The sequence below is a fragment of the Seriola dumerili genome, unplaced genomic scaffold, assembly GCF_002260705.1.
Source record: "Seriola dumerili isolate Sdu_G_001 unplaced genomic scaffold, Sdu_1.0 BDQW01000122.1, whole genome shotgun sequence".
NCBI lineage: Eukaryota > Metazoa > Chordata > Actinopteri > Carangiformes > Carangidae > Seriola > Seriola dumerili.
Window position 1 is genome coordinate 1,293,969 of NW_019174377.1, and position 17,215 is coordinate 1,311,183.

The window sequence follows — 17,215 nt, forward strand, 5'->3', positions numbered from 1 at the left end:
TCCCAACAGTTTTTTTTTTCTTAAGTGAAATTATCTATTTTTATAATTATTTGTGCTTGTATTCAAACGTGTATGAATGTTTGTGTAATGAACTTCAACTAACCTGCTCCTATCGTCACTTTAAACCCTCTTTAAAGACATTTACATAGTAAAAGATTACAATATTATCTTCAACTTACCTTGAGACATCAATCATACATTTTTCGACGGTGTGCGGAACTTCTCGAAAGCCTCTTCGGGAATTTCCGGCTAGAGACGGAGGGAGGGAGCTGCTTCAGAAGCAGCAACTGGACCTGTCACACATGGCAGCAGCCGTAACGCTGCTACACACACTTTGAATACAATTTGACTCAGGCTTAAGGAGTGAAGTTAGAAATTAAATAAGTTAGACACCATTCTTATGTGTTGTTAAATGACCCTGCGGTTTACTTTGTGAAGGGGAGCATGTCGTTGTTGTGCTACAACAGGAGTTGCGGACGGCGGTTTGACCCGGAGAACAACCCCGAAGGTAACAACATTAAAATATATTCAACACAACTCACAGGTTTATTTTCTTAGGTGCTTTATAGTCACTGGACTTTGTAATGCAGTTGAGTTTGGCCATTAAATCCTAATTTTAACCTGTAGATTTGAAGCTCGTTTTTATGCTCTATTATTATCCTGAATGGAGCGTTCACGAGACCACCCGGCGTCCCGGAACTTAGAGGTTTTTCTTCTTTTTGTCACCATGGTGATTTCAAACTTTTTGTTAAAGCTCTAACTAGAGCTGCAACATTGGTTGATTAATCAATTAGTCGATTGACATCAACTTACTTCAATAGAATAATTGTTTTAGTCATAAAGGGATTTGATGCATTTCTTTGACATATAATAAACTGAATAGCTTTAGACTTTTGACTGTTGGTCAGACAAAACCACAGTATATTTGTCTGTTTTAACCTCTTCACTGCAAAACATGTTAAGATATACTTAACATTTTTGATGACCATTTTCAAATGTAAGCTGTGCAGGTTTGGATTTTTTTAACAAAATGGTACAAAATGGAAATCAATTTCTACCTGATTGACTTGTGTAGTCCATGAAAGTAAACTTTTGGTCTGCAGTTGTTTTTGTCGTTATAGCTATGAGGTAAAGTAATGTTTAATATTGGTGTCTGACACACCAGTTATGTAACTTTGACAAAAATTATGAATTTTACAATTTTTAAAATTACAATTTTTTACAGCATATGCAAATTTAAAGAGTCTGCTTATTCATTTTCAAATTGTACAGAAATTAATGGAAACCAATGGCTGCCTGGATGGGTATAGAAGAAATACACAATTTGTAATCATTAGGTTAAAACATGCAAAACCTCTTGGTTATGGCCCATGAAGATTTCACCTATCTAACCAATGCCAATGAAAAATAGTTTGATCAGAATTATTAAAGGACATTTAGACACAGGACACATTTTAACTACCTTTGTAGCTGCTGTGTAAATTGTACAACAACAAGCAGCAGACTGTATGGAGGTGACATTCATAGTGTGTGTTTCTCCACACACAGATGCCTGCACCTTCCACCCAGGAGTGCCTGTGTTTCACGATGCGCTCAAGGTAAGTTAGGTCATCCCTTTGAAAAATATTGGATAATACATATTCAAGTCAGATAATTTATTTGGATGCACATATGGAGAGGTGATCTTAGTTTTATGTCTCCAAGCTTATAGCCAACATCTGTATAATCTGTCACATTGTATTATGTATTCAGGTTCAGTTCTTAGGTATTACTTATGATTAAGTGGTAAGTGTTTCAAGAAACTCCAGCAGGGACAGGTTTGGCTTACTGAGTCTGTGTTCCCACTACAGGGTTGGTCTTGCTGCAAGAGACGCACTACAGACTTCTCAGACTTCCTGAGTATTACAGTAAGTATATACAGATATCAGGTAGTTGTTACATTCCCATTAACAACTTTATTTTTTGTTTTTTGCCACTTAAGTTTTCCCATGTTGGGTCAAATTGAATATTATTTAAGCTGGTTTTTACACCTGTGTGTGTGTTTTAATGTGCGTAATAAAGGGCTGCAGCAGGGGTCGCCACAACAGTGAGAAGCCAGCAGAGGCGGTGCGTCCTGAGGTGAAGACTTCAGGAGAGAGGAAGGAGATTGGGCAAGAGCTGAAACCCAGAGGAGATCCTTACATTATTCAAGCTCCCAAACCACTGGAGCAGGTTCACCGCCCGAGGTTGAAAGTTTTTTCCACTCTTTCTTCTCTAATTAGCGGACTCTATTGTTTTTGCTTTTTCTTCTTTTCTTTTGTCTCCTATCTTAAACTACACACAAAATATTGATAGCCATTTGATACTTAAATACACAATCATAATCAATTTGTTTTTTTTCTCTAAATGCTAAATGACAAGAGAGGAGCCTATATTGATGCCTGCTGCTGTAGTTGTGGTTTTGTTTTTTTTGTCTCTGTATGTCTCTGAATTTTGTGCTGTCCTGATAATAGAAAACTGTGCGTGTGTGTGTGTGTGTGTGTGTGTGTGTGTGTGTGTGTGTGTGTGCGTGTGTTTGTTTCAGTGATGAAGAGCCTCTAGTCAGAATGCAACAAAAGGTGTCATCATCACTGAGACAGGCTCTTGAAAAACTTGATCTAAATGGCAGCAAACACACGGACAATGCAGGTACACGCGTGTTTAGATGGTACTACACAGAGCATGAACACACACACAAATTCAGATCCATGTGGAGGCGATATGAAGTGTAAACTGTGGTTCTGTTTCTGCACAGAAGAAGAGGGGGATGAGGTGAAGATCGGTACTTCCTGTAAGAATGGTGGATGCGCTAAGGTAGACTTCTTAGTCTTCCCAAGTTAATTCTCTAATTTTGTTGTGTTTTCGATGATTGAGAGGGATATATGGGGAGATATATTTTTTCAAAAGTTCAAATAAGAAATAAAAAAATGAAACTAAGAGGGCAGACAGGTAGAAGTAAGTCCAGTGTGTGTAATGGTTAGTTACAAATTGTGTCTTCAATTCTCTGTCCTTCGATAGTATTACTCTGGATCAGCAAGTGACGGGGAAGAATGCAAACACCACCCCGGACTTCCTGTTTTCCATGAGGGGTGAGAGCACACACACACAGTCCTCTGTCTAATAAGCTTTAGAAAAGTGTTCATTGAACAGACTTTAGTGTGTAGGTGTTCTAAGACTACATTAACTTGTTGTAGAGCTTGTGTTGAATGTGCTTCATGAAATGTGTGTGTGTTTGTGTGTTTGTCTGCAGCATGAAGTACTGGAGCTGCTGCAGGAAGAAAACGTCAGACTTCAACACATTTTTGTCCCAGCAGGGCTGCACTACAGGAAGTCACCTTTGGAGGAAGCATAACCAGGTCATACAGGAAATAGCCTGACTTAAATCACAGTGCAAGAATGTAGGCGAGATATTATTGTTAGGGTTAACACACACACACACACACATACACACACACTGTGACACACTCACTTCATATGTGCACAGTAATGTCTGTGAAGTGTCCAAAGTCCTGCTTTGTCCTTTCCCATAAGAAAGGAATGAATTATACACTTATATTTTCTCTATATTTTTTAAATGATGCTATTTTTCCACACAATACTAATGTCCATTTAATTTTTTATATGAGGCTTATCCACATGCTTCTCTGTATTTCCAGGGGATGAAGGTGAAGCCGTGTAGGTTTGACTGGCACCAGACAGGCAGTCAGGTCATCATCTCCATCTATGCAAAGAACTCCTCACCAGAGCTCAGCTACGTGGAGGCCAACAGCACCACGGTAACAACACACAAAGACATGCAAACAATAACAGCACACACTTTTGTTATCATACACACACACTGCGCTCTCTCATATGTCCTCTCACTCTCACACATCCTCCCTTATATGTCAGTATAACTCTGTCTGCTGAATGTCTCTGGTTGTTCCAGGTGAACATGCATGTGGTGTTTGAGGGAGATAAAGAGTTTGAACAGAACATCAGTTTATGGGGGGTAAGTGAACACCTAACAGTATATCCAGTGGTTTATCAAGTGTCTTAAGGATAGAGGGTGTTGTATGCTGTACAGATTGTAAAACCACTTTAGGTAAATTTGTGATATTGGGCAATATAATAAAACTGACTTTACTATAGTAAAACCAGTGCAAAAAGCATTAACAAAATATGCGTTGAAAGAAGAAAATACAGACTTTTAGGTCGTGCATATAGTGATATAACAATAATCTTTATTTGTTGAGCACACACAAGGCAACAAATGAAAAAAAAACAAAGCACAATGGAAAAGGTAAGGTGGTTTGAGAAAAAAGTTCAGACTTTGGCACCCTCTTGTGGTACTATCAGAAAACATGAGGATGACCTTTGAGCTTTATGGTTAATAAAGTCAAAGTTTTAATCTAGGAAGTTCTCAAATACCAAATATGAAGAAAACAAACAAACAAACAAAAGATGCAGTAGCACGAGTGAGCAAACACCTTCCAAAAGAAACCTTAACCTTAAATATTTTCTTTAGCAGTATGTGTGTTAGACAATGAGCCACATTTTTCTTCTTCCTGTCAGGCTGTGGAGGTGAACAGTAGTGTGGTGAACCTGATGGCTGCAAAGATGGAGGTGTCTCTGAAGAAGGCTGAGCCAATCATGTGGGCCCATCTGGACCTGCCCTTCCTCCCAAAGGATCAAGAACAGGGAGGAACCGAACAGACATAGCTGCCTCTAACCTCACTGCCTTCCTGTGTTTCTCAAGGATACGTACTGTATATTTCAGCTTGCATTCAGTTGGATGTCCAAATGAGTAATTCATTTTTTTATTAGGCATGTTCTTGGAGGTCACAAAAATTCAAAAACCTTTATCATAGATATTTATGCCTAATTAGACTTACAGGCACACTGCTTTTGTTACCAGACTGCCAACTTAGTGCATTCATTTTATACACATTTACTAATTCAGAACCATATTTTTACACTGTACCTTTTTCATCCTGTGAACCATAGTGGATTAGAATCTGATTCTCTGCTCTGTCTCTTGATTTACTACTCAGCTGTGACACTTAGATATCATACAGTACATATTTTTCTCTTATGTAATAACGTTGCCATATATGTTCTGTTATCCCTAATCTTACAATATTCTCATTTTCTTTGTCTTTATTCAGCTTTGTTAACTCATCATTTAAAGACAGATTTGAACTGTATGTCCTTCAACAGAAATCTGGTTTCATACAGGTTTATCATTAAATGTTGTTGTGTTCTTTTCAGTGTGCAAAAGTAGTGTGTGCCTTTAAGGAAATTAAGTAATTTATCAAAAATATCAACATGGATATAAGTAAAACTCAGTACCATTTTTACCACCCATCACATTTTTTTCTCAGACCAATACATGGACAAGATGTAAGTTGTTTTCTGCCCACAAGTGAAGGATGGGTTGATTTTATTTGGCTCCCTTTAGCCACGGACGGTTTTTACAAAAAAAAGCATAAATTATTACTTTAGAGTAGCCACATAACAATCAGGAACCAAGAGTAAAAGGACAGTTTTGTAAGTTGTACTGTGGTAATGGTGTTCAGAGATTCACTGTATTACTGGGCTCTGGGTGTTCCTGGAACATGACAGGGATTGTCCATCGCTGTGTGTTGCATGTAGTGTATTCCCTCTCATCACATTTTGGTGTTCTAAAATAATAGTCAATTGATAGTTCAGTCAGAGGCTTTCAACTGTTTGTGCACGCTTCATGCAGGTGGTGTTAGGGTCATAGCGGCAGCGTGAACAGTGAATGCTGCAATGCTGATTTGACGCTTGACTTCCTCCCAGGCCTTCTCTGGGTCAGCTGAGTTCTCAATGTCGAACAATGCATCATAGATCCCAGGGAAAGACTCCCCTGCATATTTATTATGGCTGCTGGGAGCAAAAATCACATGTCTGCAACAGAGTAGAGGGTGTTATGTTAAAGACTGTACTGGAGGTATTACAGAAACTGCAGCAATCAAGTAATAATCCACATATTTATAAACAGACAAGGTGAGAAGAATCTGTAGAAAACAAGACGTCTCTGAAAAGTAGGGAAACCAAAATATCCAGCCATGCTTAAATTCAAAGTGGATGAGAAAGATAATGAGCATTAAATAAACAAACACTGTGGATGATAATCTAACATGAACAGCCTGTGAAGCCCATTGAAACAGGTAGGTGTAAAGACATGCTAGAAATGCTGAGTTTAATGTTACTGACTATTGCAAATCAACTACAGCAACAACAGTCCGTGCTGCCATTTAGTGGTTGCAGTAGTCAAGTACATGACCAATTGGTGAGACTACTGCCTCCAAATGGGAGGAAATCTGTGTGTGTGTGTGTGTGAGAGAGAGAGTGTGAGACTAACCTGTAGAAGGGTCTATCAGGTAAGCCCAGGGGGTCTATAAAGGCTCTCTCCAGATACATGAGCTGATCGTTCATGAGGCGTACCTGCAGAGGACTAATGCACACACACACACACTTAACTGTAGGAAGACTGGGAAGATAGAAATCAAAGCATGTACTTCCACACATTTAAGCTTTTGTTTGGACACTGAAAATGTATGAAATGTTAAACACACTCTTACTCTGCTCTGTTAATGGTCTGCAGGCGCTCATGGAAATCCCTGGCTGCAACAGTGAAGTTGTCCACTGAAGAAAACAGAAATTCTGGAGGTATTGGAAGAAAAAAAAATTGCATGCAAAGATGTTAGGTGAGTAAGTTGGCTCACTTATTCAAACATTCAAGTGACACTTAAACTTACCACAGTGAGCACACAATGATTGAAATCAACTCACCAAATGAAACCTCATACATCTCCATCTCCTCTGGGTGCTTCTGCGCCAGCTGTGCGATACTCTGTGCGTACTTCCTCAGTGAGTCTGCGTACTGGTTGGCATCGAGAGGGAGCAGCTGGGAATCTGCCAAGAGGAAGATGAGCCCGCCTCTCACCTGGGCCACTGCCCGAAGTCTTCTGAAGGATGGGTCGTAAAACTTTTCCACGATCTCGAAGGTTTCATACACACTGTGATAGACTGGATAACTGCTGTATCGCTCTGTTTTCTGAATGCACACACACACAGATGACATTTCACTTACAGTAGTTCATTCCATGGATACACAAAAGCTTTATTACATTAATTCTGGTCTGAACCTAAACCATAATCTCACTCAAGCCTTAAGTTAAAATGCATAATTATTAATGATTATAGGACAGAACTAAACTCAACCAGACATGTAATAATGTAAATACACACCGAAGCTGTAAACACATACACAAAAATGGCAAGCCAACAAACATTCAAGCATGTACACTACTGTATATAAATATAGTTTTTTTATGATTCACAGGGAGCTTAAGTGTACTATTTTCTATAATCAGGTACATTCAAATCAAAAAATGTCTTTCAAGTAAACTAAATAGAACAGAGATACACACAAATATACATACAATCACACTACCAGTTAAAGTAAATGAATCTGCATAAAACATACCTTGTTCTTGGTGTATCTGGCTCTGCCTGCGGCGATACCCAGACGGATGAAATAGGCCTCAAAGTCACTGCCTGAGCCAAGTTTACTGATCCTACAGTACAACAGAGTCAACATCAGACTGGTAAATTAATGTCTTTGATTAATGTCTTGATTTTTTGATCAATTATCTGAGATGGAACAAATTTTACATTCCAAAGTGGTTTTAAACACAGCACACTCCTCAGTTGTGACCTGGTTTGTCTTAATCTTTCATTTCAGCATCTTCCTCTTCTTATCCCTAATCGTCTCTACTCAGTTCTGATATTACCGGTCCGTACTCTCATGGCCATTGATATTTAGTTTTGCTTAAGCCTTGTGTATTTTAATGTTATTATTTTGCTGCTAGTTTATGTACACCCTAGCTCTGACCCAAACAAGCAACTGATGCTGATGCACGCGTTGTACCTGGGTGCATCACGGTCATTCGTCCAGTTGTCCCTCTTATGCCAACTCTCGTACAGAGAAACTCCCTCCTCTCCTTCCTCTGGACTGCCTATCTACATGCAAACAGAGAAAGAAAGAGACACGGGACAAGGTGGAAAGACAGGCAGGAATACAGGATAAGAGAATGCATAAAAGACAAAGGTTTTTTACTCATATAAATTTTCAGATACAGTATATTATTGCCTTGCATGCATTTAAATCTGCTCACCTGCTTGGTGAGGTCATACACCAAAGTATGTAGAGATGGAGTGCAGTCAACCCTCAGTGTGTACATGCCTGGAACACACACGAATCATATTAAAACCAATTCAGCCTCTACACTGTCTACAATCTAGTGAGAATATTGAGCTGCACAAACACACACACCCTCTATGGCAGAGTCTGCATTGATGTAGGCCACAGCTCTCTCCTGCAGCAGCTTGGCATTGTCCTGTTAAGAAGGAGGAAGTGTGGTCAGTGTGTGTGTGTGTGTGTGTGTGTGTGTGTGTGTGTGTGTGTGTGTGTGTGTGTGTGTGTGTGTGTGTGTGTGTGTATATTGATGTATACAGTATGGTACCTCTGCCCATTCTGTAGATCCCAGCAGTCCAAACTCCTCTGCATCCCAGCTGGCAAATATTATAGTCCTCCTTGGCCTCCAGCCTACACACACACACAACATACACACTGAGTACTGACTACATGTACTAACATGATTCACTTATTCATTCAACTGCAGAGATGTACCTTTACTGAGCAGCCTGCCAGCACTCCTGACATTTTCATGGACCACTGCAGCCCCAGACATGGGATCGATTCCTCCAAACACCCAGGCATCCCGGTGCCCTCCCAGAATCACATACCTGTCTACACACACACACACCATGCAGAGCCGACAACATGTGTTGAAAGAGGAGTTAGAGACACAAACTATGAGAATTTCTTTCCTAATTTTTTAAACAATTGACTAGTGCTACCAAATATAACAGCCTTCACACCAAAAACAGATACTTCCTTAAGAGACTGATACACTGTATTTCTTGAGAGTTCTGATTAAAACTGCAGTGTTGAAACTGTTTGTCTGAATATTCCTTGCAAAATATTGGGCAACATTTTCTGCCAAATGATTTTATTCTCCCATTCTAACCTGTTTTTAATAATATATCAGCATTAGTCTCCATAATGGCATTATCAGTGTTACTCGCATATGTTAGTTGTGTGTAAAATGTTGCAGAAACCCAGAATGAAGGGTTAGGGCGGGTTGTGTTGCTGTACCTGGCTCCAGAGCTCCTCTAATCCTGCCAATGACGTTGTAGATCCTGGTCACCTGGTTGTTAGTGTGGATGTTCATACGCACCTTCCTGGGACAGGCAAATTATTACGGAATGAGTGATAGGCACAAAGACATATGAAGAGACGGAGGAGAAGCAGATCAATGGAGTTGACAGAGAATGACTGATGTGAGAGGAACTTAGGGAGAAGGAAGTGGGAGAAGGTTATAACATTTACTAAAGATGAATGTTTTTCTTTTAGTTTTTAATGGACAGCAGCCTCAGAGACATGTTATCTCATATAATGACAGAGACGGATAGACAAACAAAAGAGAAATGAGTAGAGGGGTGTCGCTTATTAAGTGTTTTCCAACCTAAAAAAAATGAGTAAGAGAATAACACATAGTTGATTCTATTTGTTGTTATGTGGGGTTGTTGCTCCTGAAAACCCCCACACCCCTACGTTACTGTTTTTGCATATGGGTGCATGCCACGTACTTAATTTGTGTAGCATGTATATGTGCGTGAATGTGTATGTACGTCCCTCACACAGAGAAGCTACAAGGGCCTCCATTGTACTTCAGTTGGCTAGTTGCCACTGGGTCATTAAAGCTGAACAAGAGAAGAGGAGCTACAAAAGGGGAGAGACAGTACGAACACTAGAATACAGAATGTAGACAGCAGTGAAGCTGCAGAGGAGAAACTAATAACTGGAGAGGGAGGAGGTTTATTTTGAAAAAAGGAGGATCACTTTAATACTGCACAGGAAAAAACCTTCACAAAGGCACTTACTGGCTCTTGAAGTCACCAGCAAAGCCTGGACCAATCCTGTAGGAGACATTCAGACCTCCTTTCCAGTTGTTGGGTGGAATCTGTCCTCCCATGTTCCTGTTGAATGGTAAATAATTCACATATTCTGTAAATAATACAAATCAGCTGCTTATTTCACTCAAGGACCTCAATAAAATTTTTAGTTTCTTGCCCTGAATTCCAGATTAAAGTTAAGTTAAAATAGGGAAAAGAAAAGCAAAAAGAACAATTTGTACTTCAGCAGGAGAACTGCATCATGGAAGCCAATTGGATGCACAGGAATCTTGGGAAGTCCCACTCCATCCTCAAGGCTAAATCTGTAGGTATATTCTGTGAGGGAAGAGACAGGACTATGTGAGATAAACTTACACATGTAGATATTCATATAGGCTCTAACACATGTACAAAGACACAGACGTACGCACCTTTAGCGGGGTATCCTGGTGTGAGTGGGTCTCCTGCTCCGTTCAGGTTGAGAACATTTCCTCTCTGAGCTCCTCCACCCGGCAGATTCCAGCCATCAGGGTAGGGCTGCACACACGCAAACACGTGTCAAAATGCTTACCTTTTCCATTTTCATGTCTTTTTCATTTATGATCTGGATTGTAACTTCATAGTTGTCGAGCGCAGACTCCTCCGCTGATCCAAAACTTGTTCAAAGGCCAAGCATAGTGTCAGTATTGTCAAAAATATTTTCATACCTCCTCTACATTAACAATGGCAGTTACATAAGCACACACACAGTTTCATAATCACGCTACCTGGACCCCTGAAGCCCAGTAATCTGCTGGGTCTGAGAACATAATGATCCCCTTCGCTCCGGCTAACATGGCGTTCTTCACCTGGTGGGGAGATGAAGACAGACAGAGAGCAATGAGTCAGAATTGTATTTATAGCTGTCTTTTTTGTATGTGTCGCGACAAATTGACTTTGACTTTTGTGAATTGCATTAAAGTAATAAATGTCTGATGATGTGAAAACGTTTTGAAATGCCACAATGAGGAATTAATACTCAAACACTATTACTACAGAGCTTTGATCAGAATGATATAACTGGGATTTCATGAGGAGTTCTGACCAAGACTTTTCCTACCTTATTGCCTCTGAATATTTTCCCATATCTGACAATGGCAATCTTCCCAGTTGCATTGATGTGCATCTCCCTCTCCAACTGGAAGAAGTCTTCTGTACGACCATAGTTCACATAAACCAAATCCCCCTGGAGACAGAGACAGAAAGAGAGAACATCTTAGTGTTCACTACTTTTAGTGATGCAGTGAAAACTATTTACACATCACTGTCACTGTCATGATAAAGTTGTGTGTGTGTGTGTGTGTGTGTGTGTGTGTGTGTGTACCTCAGGTTGTCCCTTGGCAGAGAAGGCACTGTATGGAGGCACAATGTTAGAGACATCTTCATAGCCCTGTGGGACCGGCTCCGCCAATGACGTGTTAAAAACCTGAGAAAGTTAGATGAAATGAGGTGAGATAAAATTAGATGAAATATGAGATACTCTTATACTCTCTGTAGTAAATGCTTTGAAACTTGCGCTTTACTTATGTATTATCTTTTCAGGCATCTTTATACTTCTACTCCCATATATTATTGATTGATGATAAAACATGATGCTTTATCACAGATTAAAATATCCAACAGTATATACAATTAGAGCTGAAACTGTTAGTGGATTAATCAGTTTTCATGCAAGAATTCCAAACATTTCATGGTTCCTGCTTCTCAAATATGAGGATTTGCTGCTTTGTCTTGAAATTGTTTTAATAATTTTTTTCAGTTTGTCCAATAATTGAAAAAAACTAAGCAGTTTGAATGTGTCACTGGACTCTGGGGAATGGTGGTGGGTATTTCTCTCTCTCTTTTCTTTAGTTTTACAAGCCAAACAATCAGTTGATTGATTAATCAAGAGTAAAAGCAGCATGTAAGTAAAGAATCTGAATTCTTTCTCCCCTGTTGTAAATGAGGGATCAAACTGTAAATGATGCTCAGACAATTATTCACATTATTTTCATACTATGTACCAAAATGAATTCTGTGAATTATTTGCAGATACCAGTTGATTCTGGTCTGCTTGCGGCTGGAAAATGAATTATCTACTCACCTGATGATCATGTGTGGATCTTTGATCTGCTGTTCGCTGAATGGTTATCAGCTGAAATCTATTACTGAATTAGTTGAAATGTAATCCCTGATTGTGTTTAAGAACCTAGCTGCATTCTTGCAGCGTATTGTAATATGGCCGTGCGGTAACCCTGGATATGTTGTCACTTGTTTGCCTCTGTGTTGTGTCATTATACCGCTTGTAGACACATACAGACGTTTATCTCACAACAAGGCTGTAAAATGACCTTGGACTTGAATGAGCTGTCCTGCAGTTTTGTGGTGAAGACTAACAGTGGGGAGGGGGAGAGGAGGCCTGCAAAAGAATGTTGGTGTGTTTTTTTTAATGTATCTGTGTGATCGACACATGCACTCTGCACTTTTGTTATTTCCCCAAACAGACTGAGGAGTTGTCAGGGATTTGGACTTTAGTGTTTTTGTTCATGTGTGTGAGAAATTTACAATCCCTTTGAGATTTTAGTCACCAGGGGTAAGTGTGGAGAACGGAACATTTCATCAGAGTGCTTGCAGTGGTAGAAAAAGATTAAAATCAATAAATGTTTGGCAATCAGTAAACTAAAGCATTCAGTACTTTAAAAGTAGATTCACACTGTGAATACAATCTGTAACTGGCTCACCAGAGGGTATGACTGCCATCCTAATGCTATAATAGATGGGAGCAAAGAGCAATGACAATTCTGCACCAGAAACAAGTAGAGAGATTTTTGCAGGGTGTGTGTTTGATATAGGTTGAAATTATATGTGCTTTTTATTTATCTTTTGTTTGTGTACATGTAGCTACTATACCTCATTACCAAGCTGATCAACTATGGAGATGTAATTCGGCTGTGATTTGTTGGGGTAGGACAGAAGGACGTCATAGGGCACCATCTCCACTGAGTCCAGGCCAAACTCCTGCCACTCTTTCTTGATCTGCTCCGCATATCTCAGGTTCTGCTCTGTACCAGCCAGGTGGGGGAGTCGTGTAAACTTCCTGTGCAGAGGATGTCATGGAGGTAAGACTTTTAAGGATGAAAAATGAAAGCAGTACATCTCTAAACAGGTGCAAAAACTCGCTTGAGAGCCTAGTGATAAGTTTTAGCTTGCTTTAAGCATACAGGTAGTTGTTGTAGCTGCTGACAGTTGTTCACGCCGAACTGAGAAGGTCACATGGGAGATTTGGTGCTGTCTGGATTTGTTCATGTACCAGAGTTCACTCAGTACTTGTTGGCCTGTTAGCCGGTGGATATCACTCCAGATTCCTGCTGCTTGTGGACTTTAATGGAGACTTGCTTCTGCAGTTAAGTTACGCAACTTTTTGTGTCTGTTAGTGTTAATAAATGTTTTGCATTTTGATTTAATACTCATTTTGCTTCTCCCACTATACAACACATACAGGAGTTGGTAGAGTGTTGTTTATTAACAGTAAAATTATACACCTAACGTCAACACATTATCACAATAAGATAAGTAGGCTAGAACACTTCTTGATGTCATAAGTTGAGCTTTACGTTGCATGCTGCTTAATATGAAGGAGGAAAATGAAACAAATTGTTTAGTTTCCACACCTTTGTGTACCATACATACACTCTTGTGGTCTGAAAGACGCTCAGCACCCGGTACTGGATAACTTGGAATACTCTACACTAAGAGAACCTGGTACATAACACTCGAAAAAGGCAGGTGCTGAAGCCTGTTCCTGTGAGAAAGTGTTTCCCTCCCATTACGACAGTTTTTTGCGTTGCGTCCCCCGTTGGTGGTTAGGGTTAGGATAAGGTTATAAGTTAAGGGAAAACAGACTCATACTAAAATGTCCAAAAAAAAAAAAGGAAGGGGAAATGTAGAACCTTCAGCTGACCAGTTTAAAACTGCAGTCTTTTTATAACATTTTTTTCGTTTATAATTCTCAAAAACAAATTAATGAAAAAATATATAAAGTAAAAGAAAATAGTACATGCACGCACATCTGTTGTTCTTGTCTGAATTCGCATGAACACAGCATGATCCATGTCTAAAAAGGTCATCTGGGTTCTCTGGGTTTCAACAATGTTTGACTGCACATCATGGTTCTATGAGTCAGTGTGGTGTAGAGGCTATGGGTGGCAATGGTTTGTCTCAATATTTTTTAGAGATATCATACCAAGAATTCAACTTTGGTGTTTACCACAGATATTAGAATCTACCATGGTACTATTAACAACTTTACCAAATTCCATGGCAACCAACATTAATAAACAGGGCAGGTTTAGTGTGTGATTTTTACCTGAGATGCTCTCTGATCTGGTCTGGCTGCATTTCATCCAGAAACTCCCTCAGATACTTGCTGGAAGCTGTGTTGCTTGCTGTGTTTGAATGTATGGGTTTTGCAAACCAGCCTGCGGCACACACCGTTCAAACCGCAAGTCAGTTTAACAACAGTGGAAGTTCATTTAAGACAATAGTCATCACTATGTGATGTCATGATGTGATCATTTTTCCAAGAATCAATTACATGTATATAAAGCATTGGGGGGCATGCAGAATTTAAAATTGGCCATTCACTGCCCATTTGCGTATATGAACAGAAGCTTCCAATCGTGTTAGAAAATATATTTTAAAATTAGTTGTGGTTATGGATAGCAAGTGTTAACCTGCTGTGAGCACAAAGATGTGAAATGTCTCAGAGTGGTGACAAACTAAAGCTAACACACAAAACAACAACACACCTTGAAGATTCAGCTTCGACCGCACTGGGTAAATTTGATAGTTTATGCGATTAATCTTAAGAAATTAACTCAAAAAAAAATTTTTTTTATCTCTTTGTGTCATGTATCTATTTGTTATTTCAGCATCTGCCTTCAGTTCCATTTATACCCTTGTTATGATCAACTTTCCCATTATTTTCTTTGTCACAATACTGTTAAATAATGAATATTTCATCAAAAACAAACATGCAGTAGATATCGCTTTTGGGTTGTTGACTTATATCTCTGTCCAGTTTAAGTTTCTGTTGTGTTCTCATGGCTTACCTATGATGAAGCCCAGGAAGAACAAAGCTGCCACAACCACAATCCGCCAGCTCCACCAAATTAACCTGCTCTCTTTTCTCATTGTAAAGCAGTATATCCCAGAGCCTTCCACACGCTGACACAACTGCCTCTGCAGAGCACGCTTGCAGAGATAGTGATAGAGATAGAGAGCAATTTGTTTAAGTAGTGCACAGTGGGGGCAGGCCAAGGCAGAGCGAGTCAGAGAGAGCGAGAGAGGGAGGAGGGTAGGTTGAAGTCAGTATTTGGCAAAGGGAGAGGCAGTGAGTGAAAAGTTGCAGAGGAATACAAAGAGGGAGCTAGTCATTACCGCCGTGAATGACCAGTAGACTAATGACTATGTTGTGCACCTTGGCCGTTCCAGTGCTGACTCAGTATTGCTGAATTACTAAACCTGAGACTGGATGGCCAAGAAGCCACTCTGATAACAGTTTTTCCCAAAACAGTCAGAAAACTTTAATGATCTCGCAGGAAAATTTCTTTGTTACAATTAAATTAAAAACTACTATAAAATAGTAGTGATAATAAATAAAAACACAGTAAGTGAAGTGAAAATATACAAATGCAAAAGCTCAAAAAGTAAAAAGTAATGTGCAATGTAGAATCACAGCATGGACAACAGTGCAAAAATAGCGATGTGCAAATTAGATTAACAGTAATTTAACAGTACACTAACTGTAATGTGCAAAGGTAAACTGAATGAAAAGTGTAATGTGGGTCAACTGTAGGCTAAGTGAACAGCAGACGTTCAGAAAGGGGAGGAATTGTATACTGTAACTGGATGGCCACAGGATCAGTAGATACATCTGCTAAGTTCATGTGGAGAAGGTGTCTTGAGGTTACACGCTATAATCAGAACCGGATGTGTTGTCTTGAGTTCAATAAGTTGTACGCAATAATAAAATACTAAAATAATCAAAAATGTGTATAATGGAACAATGCCTTAAAATGATTAATGTGTGACCCATCTGCATATATTTATTTTCCACAGCAGTCTATTGAAGTTAACATGTTAACCCGGTGCTAACAATAGCTGAACATAGTTCAAATTTAATAAGTAATTTGTGGATGTATGCCTCCAACAACAGTTCAAGTTGCAGGAAATATGCTCACGATATCCCCTCCCTGAGTTACAGCGTTGAATAATGGCCAGGAACGCCTTTGGGGAATTTCTTCAAATTTGGTACAAATGTTCACTTGGACTTAAGGATGAACTGATCAGAATTTAGTAGTCAAAGGTCGAAGGTTAAGGGCACTGTTACCTCATAAGACTTCATACGCTAATTATGACAACTTTTCAGGCAAATGTCTAAGATAAAATAATGATGTGATGACATTTTAAATCCAAAAGGTCAAAGGTCAACTTCACTGTGACATCATAATGTTCAACAAAAATAAGCATTGTTCAACAATGCTATAACTCAGCAACATAGGAACAGAAAGAGAAATTGTGACCATATTTCATATTTGGTTGGATACTGAATTGGTGACACTAATCTTGGCTGCCCACGTTGAAACTGCCCACTTTGCATTGATCTTCTGTGCCATTGGATTGAAAAGTCTTCACTAGATATATTATAGTCTGGACTGACTTGGATGTAAACTGCAACGTGACTGGTTGGAGGTAGCATACAGCCGCAAGATGGTAGTTTCTTCTTCTAGTTTCTTCTTCTCCTTGCAGACCTGGCCTTCCATACATGTCTGCTGTTGTTTACTTTGCTTATGTTACTATAGATAGTCAGACATATATTCCCACACTATAAGACATGGCCTCAGTCGTGCTTGACCCCTTGCGCTTTTGTGAACAGCTGTGTGGGGTGGAGGAAGATTCTTTCATCTGGTGGGCTGGAGCGTGAAGTGGGGAGGAGACTCTACTCTCAGGAATGTGGGAAGGACACAGACCGCAGCTCTGTCCCGTCCGCAGCACACTATCTGTAAAAGAAAAACTTCAAATAAACCAACAGTCGTTTGCTGGTATGGGGAGGTTGATTTTGATTTGTTTGGAAATGTGTTGTTTGGGT

The 17,215-nt window shown here is 39.5% G+C and overlaps 2 protein-coding genes across 4 annotated transcripts; one reads left to right on the forward strand and one right to left on the reverse strand.

Moving 5' to 3' along the window:
- The first annotated feature begins 219 nt into the window (after positions 1-219).
- Positions 220-5,399, forward strand: LOC111224125 (cysteine and histidine-rich domain-containing protein 1-like). 3 transcript variants are annotated; one of them, XM_022748533.1, is made up of 11 exons: positions 220-508; positions 1,549-1,598; positions 1,851-1,907; positions 2,062-2,225; positions 2,564-2,667; positions 2,774-2,832; positions 3,037-3,107; positions 3,269-3,374; positions 3,675-3,794; positions 3,947-4,009; positions 4,573-5,399. In XM_022748533.1, the coding sequence occupies exons 1-11, from the start codon at positions 445-447 to the stop codon at positions 4,717-4,719; spliced, it is 1,005 nt and encodes a 334-aa protein (XP_022604254.1). In that variant the 5' UTR covers positions 220-444; the 3' UTR covers positions 4,720-5,399. The 3 variants fall into 3 exon arrangements, with proteins under 3 accessions (XP_022604254.1, XP_022604255.1, XP_022604256.1); XM_022748534.1 differs by having other exon boundaries at positions 2,777-2,832; XM_022748535.1 differs by lacking the exon at positions 3,947-4,009.
- Positions 5,400-5,401: 2 nt separating this feature from the next.
- folh1b (folate hydrolase 1B) lies at positions 5,402-15,305 on the reverse strand. Its single transcript, XM_022748526.1, has 20 exons — positions 15,177-15,305; positions 14,432-14,543; positions 12,976-13,162; positions 11,411-11,512; positions 11,147-11,272; positions 10,815-10,895; positions 10,479-10,584; positions 10,290-10,383; positions 10,036-10,131; positions 9,248-9,333; positions 8,720-8,839; positions 8,553-8,635; positions 8,363-8,426; positions 8,205-8,272; positions 7,958-8,049; positions 7,514-7,604; positions 6,817-7,081; positions 6,606-6,687; positions 6,386-6,478; positions 5,402-5,928 (listed from the first exon to the last, which is right to left on the reverse strand). Exons 1-20 carry the CDS (start codon positions 15,256-15,258, stop codon positions 5,739-5,741), a joined length of 2,220 nt encoding a protein of 739 aa, XP_022604247.1. The 5' UTR covers positions 15,259-15,305; the 3' UTR covers positions 5,402-5,738.
- Between the last annotated feature and the right edge of the window lie 1,910 nt (positions 15,306-17,215).